The 10176-nt window shown below is 56.2% G+C and overlaps 1 protein-coding gene across 6 annotated transcripts in view; it reads left to right on the top strand.

Annotated features, from left to right (window-relative positions):
• The window catches only part of TOM1L2 (target of myb1 like 2 membrane trafficking protein), a 39817-nt gene extending 30400 nt beyond the window's left edge, over positions 1-9417 (top strand). For 3 of the 6 annotated variants that reach the window (XM_025204546.1, XM_006023917.3, XM_006023918.3), the window contains 2 exons: positions 1464-1500; positions 3462-9417. In XM_025204546.1, coding sequence (XP_025060331.1) covers positions 1464-1500; positions 3462-3610 — 186 coding nt within the window. In that variant the 3' untranslated portion in view covers positions 3611-9417. Of the gene's footprint in view, positions 1-1463; positions 1501-1638 lie in introns of all 6 variants that reach the window. The other 3 variants (XM_025204547.1, XM_006023915.3, XM_006023916.3) reach the window with 1 other exon arrangement.
• The last annotated feature ends 759 nt before the right edge of the window (positions 9418-10176 follow it).

Here is a 10176-nt window from a genome sequence, read left to right on the forward strand (position 1 = left end):
ATTTGTTTCTCAAAAAGGAGAGCTTGGCCATTGTGGAATTAGTTTAACAGCAATGGCAAATCTGCTGGGGGTGCTACCGGATACCAGCTCTCTGCCTTCCTCCGCTGCAGGCTGCAGCATAGTGCAGCAATCCCTGCAGCAGCCGGCTCCGGTACTGGGAACCACCCTGCTGTAGCATCGCAGAGCTCTGTGTGGGCTAATTTACCCTGTGCCACGAAACAGCAAATTGCCCTGGCTCACCAGTTCTGAGCCGATGCATTTAAAGCAAGCTTGCAATGCATGCAAGTTTGCAGCACGGACGTATCAGTTGTAGCTTTATGGGGGCGTTTTTCCTCCACCAATTTTATTTTTCCCTGTTTTGGTCAGTACTTATTTCTGCCCCCTCCCTGCTCCCCAGCTCAAGGGAACACAGACTAGTCTATGTACTGCTTTAAAGAAAGCGGGTAGGGGTGGGGGGCATGAGAACAAGATACGAGGTTATGCACTAAGCTCCAGCTACTGTGTGCTTGTGGCAAATTCTATGCAATAGGATCTTGCTTCAACTTCCCCCTGGCCTTTAACGGTCATCTTCGTGAGCCCCTTGCAAGGCAGGTGATAGTCCCATTTTACAGATGAAGAAACTGAAGGCGGGACAACTATTTCCTGGTTTCAAAGCAGACTTAAAAAGTAGGGGTTCAAGTCCTTAAGTGTTCCCTTTCTCATTCGTAGTTGCTCAAAAATTATGTCACCTACTTAGAACTTACTACAACTCCCTCATTGAGGAGATGAGTCCTCAGAGCTGGGTGAAAGGCAGGCCCACGAAGGTTCGGAGCATGCGAAGTACGGGGTGCTAACCTTCACTAGCTCCCGTGGACAACCTGCCTAGTTTTTCATCGCTCTGCTTCACCCTCCCCACCTTATTTTTGTCCGTGGTCAAGGCACAACATGCTGTACAGCACGTTTTGCTTTCTATAACAATTAATTCAATCTAAATCCAGGATGAGCCATTTAACTTTGGGGGGGAATAGTGTCCCTGAACATGTCACTGGGGGTTTCCCTTGCTTAAGTTTCTAGCAAGATGTATTATTAACTAAATAGGCTGTATAAGGGAAGAACTGTCTTGTGTCAGGCACTAGCGTTTCTTGGCTGGAAGAGGACTGCGGTCCCTGAAGGGAAGATGGAAACGCGCTGTCACTCAGGTCTAATGGGGAAAAGTACAGATAGTGGATGCCACTGAGGATCAGTGGTGTTATCACCTATGCTGTTTCTCAGGCTCTGCAGCTCAGAGAGGAAAATTAGTTGTTCTTCTGCCTCCGGCAAGAAAATCACATGATTTTCTAGGTCATTCTGCTCAAACAGTTACTGTGTTTTTAAACAGGAGCACTGGGACTGGGAGAGTTGAGCTGTAAACACACATGGGGTGAAATGCTGGAGGAGAAAGCTCGGCATATGTGTTCTTAACGGTTTCTTTCTTCCAATTGCAGAAAGGAGACGAGCTGGAAGAAGGAGTGACCAGTGAAGGTAAGCGGAGAAGGGCCTGTGCCGTCTGTAGTCATTAGGTACCTCCAGACTGAAATGTCCACAGCGATGCCTTCAGATAGAGTCAGCTAGCAGAGGTCCTCTTCCAACCCGCAACCCTCTTTGTCTCCTGTTCTGTAGCACATCATTCTGCACCGTCTTCACTGAGAGGAGAAGAGGCAAAGGATTCGGGGAGGAAGCATTAAACCCCCCCCTCTGTGCTAGCTGCCTGCAAGTCACTCCCTTCCATCACTCAGTAGCTGTGCAGCACTCAGAAACCCCTCCGTCCTGCGCCCTGTGCAGTGACTGTCTCCTGTTGCTGGCACCACTGCCCTTTCAGGAAGGGACCGCTGTATTCCCCGTTTCCAAACCGACACCTTTCTCTCCGGTCCCTTGCCGCCTGTCACCATCCTGCTTTCCTTTCCCATTTCCCTTCTGCTTCTCACCAAGCTCCTTGCTGGCAGATAGGTAAAGCCTTGTCTGTCTGTCTGTCCTGCCCGCCTCCGGCAATGCTGATCTCTGTCGGGGCTGCAGGCTTCTTCGAGCCAAAACCGGCCTTTTAAGTTCTGCTATTGGAACATCAAGAGTCTGACAAGCGCCTCGTTAGCAGCAAAAAAATAATACAGCCAAAGCCATCCCAGCTGCCTGGCAAGGCTGGCAGGAGGCAAGACACCTCCAAATGAAAGGCTGATCTTTTAAAAAGGCAGTGGTCATGTCCTGGCAGTAAAACAGACATGTGGGGGCACGTTTTATTGGCTCTGCAGGCACACATGGAGTATTTCCAAGGCATGGCCACATACCCCAGAAATGGCGCGATTCATATTTGCGCATTAAGCAGATGGTGCCATCATTTCTAGGTCGAGGAGCCAATGCAACGTGCCCTCTCGCATCTCGTTGCAGCTGTACGTGTAAAATCAACACCCAGCCCAAGAAACTGTTCTTCAGCTTCCCGCTGCTCTCCTTTCCTGCAGTTTCCCACTCATATGGTGTGTTCTCGTGCTCCCCCCGACACACACGCGTAGCAATGCTTATAATGCAACCACTGCACTCGATTTTTACCATGGGCTTTTCTTAGCCATTGAGTATTTGGGACAGGGACACCTCCTTGTTACGTGGTGGACACCCCAAGAGCAGTGGGAGAGCCCAGTGAGTACCGGCAGGCTGCGCTCACTTGGGACTGGAACGAGGGGTGTGGAGAAGTGAAGGGACAGCTCCCCTAGCTTTGTCAAGAAGAACAAAGGATAGTACTTGGTGGGGTTTTCTCCACAGCTCGGGCTTGCCTCCTTGCTTGGTCTTTTCATTGTGCTGTGCTCTCTGAATGCTGTCACTGCAACGCCTCTTTCCAAGAGAAAGCCGTGTCCTTATACATGTCCTGTGCCTGTGGGGAGATGATGGTACGGAGCACGGGTTTCAACCGGGGGCTCGTACCCCGCTGTCAGAGCCAAAACCACACTGCCCTTCTTCATAATACTGAATGGGACAGGGATCCCAGTTAGCGCCCAGCAAGAGCAGGGGCAAGTTTTAGGATGTTAGCAGGATGGAGAAAGATGGAAACCCGCTGGTATGGAGCTGTTCCCTCTTGTTGCCTGTGCGTGTCTGCCCTAGGCTGGCTGTAGTCATAAGGCTGTCCTCACCTGAGGATTGTGGCAGGGGTCTGGTGTGAAAAGAGTCTGTTTCTGTGCCAGTTTTGGTCGTCCAGCTCCATGAGCTGAAGGTCATTGCCCCAGGGCTGGGCTAACCTTGGTGAGCAACTGTGAAGACTGAACGCTTTATCTTATCCCTGGAAATGGTCCTACTGGATCAGGGATGGAGGGGGAAACTCTCCCTGGTACTGCCCGTGCCGAGCCTACCAGGCATCCTTAGAGACCTGCCAGTTAGCGCTAGGTTCGGGCCTGGGCAGATGCCTGGCTTGACCCCATCGCTGACTGATTCCCATTTCCCTCTCTGTTGTTTTTGCGTTGCAGAGTTTGATAAGTTTTTAGAAGAACGAGCCAAAGCCGCGGAGATGGTCCCCAATTTGCCTTCTCCTCCCCCGGAGGCCCCCACCCCTCCAGCGAACCCGCCAGGCAGGAAGAAGCAGGAGCGCTCGGAGGACGCCCTCTTTGCACTGTGAAGCTCGCTCCTGGCTCCCTGCCCTGCGCCCGGCAGAGGAACACGCGGCTGTACGGTCACGCTGTCCTCTCCCCATCCTTAGCTAACGATGACCCCTTTGCCCTCCTGGTTTCATAGGTCACTTCTCTTATCTCTCTCTCTCTCAAGTAGCCCAGCCTCAGAAAGCTGACTCTTCCCATTTACACCCAACTCTGCTCCTGCCCGGTCACAGTTCTCCAACGCTAGCTTAACCCACCCTGACCCATCCAGGCTGCCTAAAGCCAGCTCTTGAGGCTGAAAGCCCCTTTAACGATGCATGAGGACTTTGCACTTTGACATGGCCAGGGAGAGTCGCCTTGACTTTTGATTTGCAGAGAGATGCGCCTCTTCGGCAGACGGGCCGGCCTGTCAATCAGCCTGGGACGGGCGGCACTGGCGTGTGCAGGCGAACGCATCTTGATGTTTAGATGCAGCATCGGTGCGCTGGATTCTCGGAGGCTCAGGCAGCAAAGAGCAACACTTCCCCACTCCAGATATGCTTCACCCATTAAGACCCTCCGCTTGCAAGGCCCCTAGTACCGTAGCTGCTTTTCCCCACTTTGGGATGCTGCAGGGTCTTTACCTCATGGAGTATTTTTTTTCCGTTGGGTTTATCCAATCTTGCTGTCATTGGACAGCGATTCGTTGGCCTTGTTCAGCAGAGCTGACGACCGACGAGAACAGGAAACCCCGGGGGTCAGCACTAGATTGTATGAAGCCCTGTGGGGGCTTCCTCCCAAGTCTGGTAGGTTTATCGTCTCATACAGATTGTATCTTTGTGCGAGGGAAAAGGCTGCTCCAGGAACTGTAGCTCTGACACAAGCAGGCGCTGCCTTCATCCAGCGAGCTCGACAGGATCCGTACAAACGAAGAGGAAAGCAGCCTGCCTGGGGTGCGACTGGCATGCGGGAGGAAGGAGCCCCTTTCCTAATTCCCCGGCAAGTCCTATGGCATCGGAGAGGTCAGGACAGACATGCTTGCTCCAGGAGGCCAGCTGTTGGGAAGGGGGCCAAAGCTGCAATCACTGGTACAAGTCTACGTAGACAGATACCAATGGAAGGATTTAATGGCACCGCTTGCTTGAGATGCAGCTCTTTCTGCCGGGAGGAGCTCCGGACAGCACCGTGGCCATATTGTGCATCGTCTGAGATGCTCATGGAGGCTCCCTACGGCATCTCTGCTTCCTCCTAGCCCTGAGAGGCAGTTGTCTCCCATTTTGCCTGCACGCTGGCGCTCTCTTCTCTCTGCTCGCCAGATGCTGCTGCCCTCCTCGGAAAGCCACCACGAACTCCTCGGCGTGCAAGTCTTCTTGGCCACATCTGGCAGACTGAGCCAGGGCGCGGGAACCCACGCCTGTCATCTCCACCGTAATCCTGCCTTTCTCCCACTACCAGTCATGGCATGCCTCACGTGTACCCTTGGCAGACAGCCAGGGCGACAGGATGGCACAGTGGAGGTGTGACTTAAATAAACGCTTTACAGCAGAGTTAATCTGCTGGACTAACCTGGAGGCGCTTTATCAGATCAGCCCACAGCATCCGATTCACCTGCCAGCCCCAGTAGCGTTTCCGTTACTATTCCTAGGGGCACCAGAGTCTTTAGGCAGCGAATTGCCTCATCCTCGGCTGCTACGGTGGAAGCTCCAACTAAGAGGCCTGTCCTTGTGACAGTGTTTGCATGGGGCTAACACGGTCTTTCCCAGTGCCAGCTCTCTGAGCACTGGCTGTACAAAGTGGAGAGAGGCTTTTGTCTGGATTTGGTTAGACTGTGGAACGGCTCCTCCATCTCCGTTAGCCAGCACATCCTGAGCTAAGTAACAGCATGAGAGCACCAGGGCCAGCCCCAAACATCTCCTTGCAAGGTGCTGGGCTGCAAGATGCTGCTGCAAAGCAGAATTGTCCGTACGGATTCCTGAACCCCAGAAAGAAGCTGCCTGCAGCTAGGGGCAGGCATTTAAGCAAGGCAGCACGTGACAGCATCATTTGTGGCCGTGAAAGGGAAACTGGACCCCAGCACGTGTCTGCCGCTACATTATAGCTGCAGCACAGCGGGACAGTGCTGCAGTCCAACTCACAGAGCAAGGCAGGACGTTAGGGCAGGGTGATAATGGAAGGAAACTCTTTGGCTTGAAGGCCTGGCAGCAAGGGATGGGCGAAGGGGCAACTCGGGTGGAGCGTACCAGCCTGCTCGGGGGCTGTCAGCATGCTGTAGTTCGTCCAAGCACGGGGGATTTTTCTCCCTTCCATTCTGTAGCTGTCCCTGACCCAAGGCTCTTGTCCCACCCTGCCTTTCCCCGCCCCTCCTTCCATTCCCCCGCTTGCCCGGGATCCGCTCCTCGTTGCCTGGGGGGTGAGGTGGGACGCAGCCAAGGTGGTTCTGCCAACCCCCCACTGCAAGGGCCCTAGTTTTGGCCATGGAGAATATGACTGCATTAAAACCGGATGCGAGGCGAGGAGGATGTACTGGCTCACTCTCATCCTGGGGAAAGGATGCCTGGATTAGCTTCGCTTGGCAGGTCTCGCCTTTGGATGCTGCGGCAGGGAGGCAGCAGAGAGAGGACACCTTGCCCTTCATCTCCTTCACAGCCTCCCTTGGGAGACGAGGCTGGTCGTACGCACGCACTGAGCTCCATCTACCTGCACGTGGGGCAGCGAAGGCCAGTGTCATCGTTCAGGAGTCGTGTCCTGTCGCTGGGTCCCTGGTTATTACCGCCCCGGCTTTCTCCACGGTGTCACACATGACCGCACCTTCCCGGGAAACAGTCCAGTTCCCCTGCTGGCTCCAGCCCCACCGTGCCCGCGATTCCAGCGGACGTCCCTTGCCTGCGGCGAGTGCGTTGCTGCGAGTGCTAAAAGCTCTGTGGGTTTCTTGGCAGGCCTCTTCTTTTCCAAGCCTGGGAACCTGTAAACAGCCACATCAAGTGATTCTAAGCATACTAATCCAGCCGCCTCGCCAAGTCCTCCGATTAATAGCACTGCTAGAGAACAGGGACACTGCCAAGCAGGGCTCACCCGGGTACAGAGCTCGAGGGAGTTGAGACGGGGAGGGCATCGCTGCAGGGCTCGGAGCTGAGCTGGGATGATGACCTGGTGTTGCTGATGGAGTCCTCCCTCTGCCTAACTTGTCTGCATCTGCCCTCCCCTAAAGGGAAAGGAGAGGGCACCCCTCTCTCCTCTGCCCCCTGCTTCCCAACCCCTTGATCCTGATTGTTCCCCTGGGCGAGATCCCAGTGGGCTGCCATGTGATGGACTGGAGCCCCTGCTAGGGAGGGATGGAGCAGCTGGGCCTCAACGGGGAAGTGCTGGGTGCCGCTGGGAGTCAGGGCACTTTCTTATCTGTGCTTCCAGCCTCAGGCCCTCCGGGTTGCCTGCTGTGGCCCTGCGTATCGATGAGTTGGAGGTCATGCTATTTTTTGTCTGGGAGCAGGCGTCCCCTCATTAACGGGGCGGGAAGGCAGGGCAGTAACTCACGCTCTGGTCGGCCCTTTGCTAGATCCAGCGCTTCCAGGACCGTGTCTCCTATGACACCAGAGGAGCAGCACTTCTGGGCACGGGCTATTCAAGGCAGGGCAGACGTGGGGCCGAAAGCCATGGGACATGACTGAGTGGGCTGCACTTGCTGGAGGATGACACCAGTTGGTGGGAACACCGAGTGCCCGGAGGATCTGTTGGTGGACGAACCGTTGCTAGAGGTTCCCAGTATCCTGTATCAGGATCAGCCCGTCTTCCCTGTGCTGCTCATCATGGTTTGCAGGAGTGTGAGCAGTTCAATCCTCCCAGTCTCCCTTTACTTGGGAAAGGCCTGGATTATCCCTCGTCTGGAGAAAACTGCTCCCCACCTGGACTCCTCCGTCCATGGCCATGCCAATGCTTCCCCTGCGTGAGCAGGACAGAAGCGACGTGGCGTGGAGACTCCCGGGCCAGGAGGAGCAGAGCTGCTGCTTGAACTGCTTCCGTCCAGGCGCGGCCTAGCAAGGCTGAGAGCTTGCTCAAAGATTTTGCCTCCGCTGCCACACGCTCCACGACAGTCATAGTCGGGACCCTCTGCAAGCTCCAACAACACCTTATCCTAGGTTAGACTATTTATTTTGTCAATGCGTTTTTTTTCTTTCGGAGACGTGTTTAACCTCCTCTGTTAACCCCTCATGCTCTGAGATGTACAAAGTGAATTGTTTCTATTTAAATAGCTATTTGGGGGGGCAGGGGGGCGTTATGTTCTGCTTTGATTGTCGCGTATAGGTTCCACGTGCACCTTTGGCAGGCGTGGGGTAGATGACAGCGTGCCGTATGGACTCGTAGGGCCTCTGGTCTGTCCGTGAAGCTCATAAAAACATAGCGCGGTGTCTCGGAGGGAAAGGCACATGTCTGCAGGGTGGTCACAGCCAGACCCCTGGTAGCTTCCAGCATCCCTTTCTCCTTCCAACTCGAAGAAGCCCCTTCCCCAGGCTCCACAGCGCAGTTCTGGCACCCACATTTGCAGGGTGTTTCTGCCCTTCCAGGGAGAGGAAGGGGTAAAGCCGTCAGCCTCCCTGTAAGCACAGGGCTTTGGCTGGGCGCAGGTGGTGGCGAGACTCAGTTTCCTCCAATAGCCGAGGACCGGCGCTGGGCTGAGCGCACTGGTGCCAAGAAGGGAGCACGCTGCCCAGAGGCGCTAGGTATTAATCGAAGCAGGGCACGTACCATCTCACCCAGCTAAGGTCTTCATACCTGCTTGCTCCCCTGTAGCGCTGCTGTCTGCAGCAATCGGAACGGGATGTGCGGCGTTGGAGGCGGGGAGGGCAGCAAGCCTGTCCAAGCAGAGCCCGTCAAGCTGCCCGCCTTGGCCCTGGGCTGTTGTGGAGCCTCTGTGGTTGTCGGGAGGTCCCGGAGGTGGGGTGACAATGGTCCCCGCCTGGCTCTGCCTGCGTTTACCTCCCAAATGCCACAAGGCAAACGCAGCTTGGTGGGGTGGGGCAGATGGTTCTGTTTGGAAATAACCTCCTGGGCTGCCCCTGGCATCCTGTGGGCATCTCCCTGCTGCCCTGGACTGGCCCAGAGCGAGCGTGGCAGCAGGCGTCCCCACCGACCCGCGGCCACTAGCGCTCAGGTGCCACTTCTGTCCACTTAACCCTTTCAAACGAACACCGGCGGGACCAGGCTGCACCCGTGCCCGCTGCCCACGGCTTCCCGAACCCCCGGGCTGGTGCTCTTCCACGCGGCGCTTGAAGACCTCCCTGCCTCAGCCAGGCACCGGCAGCAGCTGCTCCCCTCTCCCGCTGGGATAACCGAGCCCACACTCGACTGACAGCTGGCTTTGGTCCCAGCCTGTCTCGTTCCCCCCCCAGCTCTCCCTCCTGCTGTCTCTTCTTCCTTGGTGGCAAACATATGCCAAACCAACCGCCCCGCTCTGTGTTTTTATGAGTGCGAGTTCCTCCTCAATCCCTACATGTTCCTACGAGCTACTGTTTAACACTACAGACATAACCCGCGTACTAGCTTCTCCTGTATATTAAAGCTGTAGGCTTTCTGGATAAAAACAAAGTGGAATAATATTTATTTACTGAAGATATTGGATATTTTTTTGTTTGGGGCGGGGGCGGGGAAAGGGACTTAACCATTTAAAAAGACTGACAATGTAAAAAAAAAAAGAGACTAACCGTCATTGCTGTCTTCACGTAGAAACCAGTGTATGTCAGGATGCTCCAGATGTATTAATCCATCTCTGAACTTGTTCCAGAAATCATCTCTCTAGTTTGGTTCTTGCATGTGAAATACTCCAATAAAGCACTACTCGTGTGAGCTGTTCGAGCCACCCCCGTCTCGGGTCCTGCTTTCCGGGTTTAAGCGCTGCGAAGATCTAGCTCCGTCCGCGCCCGCCCATGGTCAGCGGCCGGGTCACCAGCGCACTCCCAGAGCCCCCCTCGCCCGACGCTGGCGGCACAAAGCTGGCTTCGCGCCTGTGCCCTTGGCCCCAAACCGGCCACAGCGCAGGAGTGTCGTCCCCAGGGCGGGGTGTGGCGCCACTGCCCGCCTGCTCCCCACACCCGCTCCGTGCCTGGCACGAGGCTGGAGCGTGAGCGGGTGCCAGCGGTGGTGGCCAGGACCCCCGTCCCCCAAGCGCCCAAGGTCATTTCCTAGCGCCCCCGCGTGCTCCTCGCATGGGAACGAGGGACTGGTTCGGTGCCACCCAGGTCGGTGCCACCTGGGTCCTTACGGGCGCTTTTGGCGACAGGGCGCCACTGAGGCGGTTCCCGCCAGCTGGGACAGGCCGTCTCCCAGGTGCAGCCCCGGTCCCCTTCTGCCCCTTCAGAGATGCACAACAGGACAGGGTTTGACGCTGGTGCCCAGGAGGCAACCAAAACAGGGGTCGTGACCCCGGGGGGGCTCCTGGCCCTCACATGCAGGGGAGCTGGGCGTCGAGCTGGGCGCGAGGGCGAGACCTCGAGACCTCGGCCTGCAGGGCCCCGGCGCGCGGGGGTGCCTTTCCCGCCGCCCCCCACGCCAGCGCTGGGGCCGGGCCACGTGGCGCGCTCTGCAGGGGGGGGCCCGCCCCCCGGGCCGCCCCACCTGG

This window comes from Alligator sinensis, unplaced genomic scaffold, assembly GCF_000455745.1.
Source record: "Alligator sinensis unplaced genomic scaffold, ASM45574v1 scaffold402_1, whole genome shotgun sequence".
Lineage (NCBI taxonomy): Eukaryota > Metazoa > Chordata > Crocodylia > Alligatoridae > Alligator > Alligator sinensis.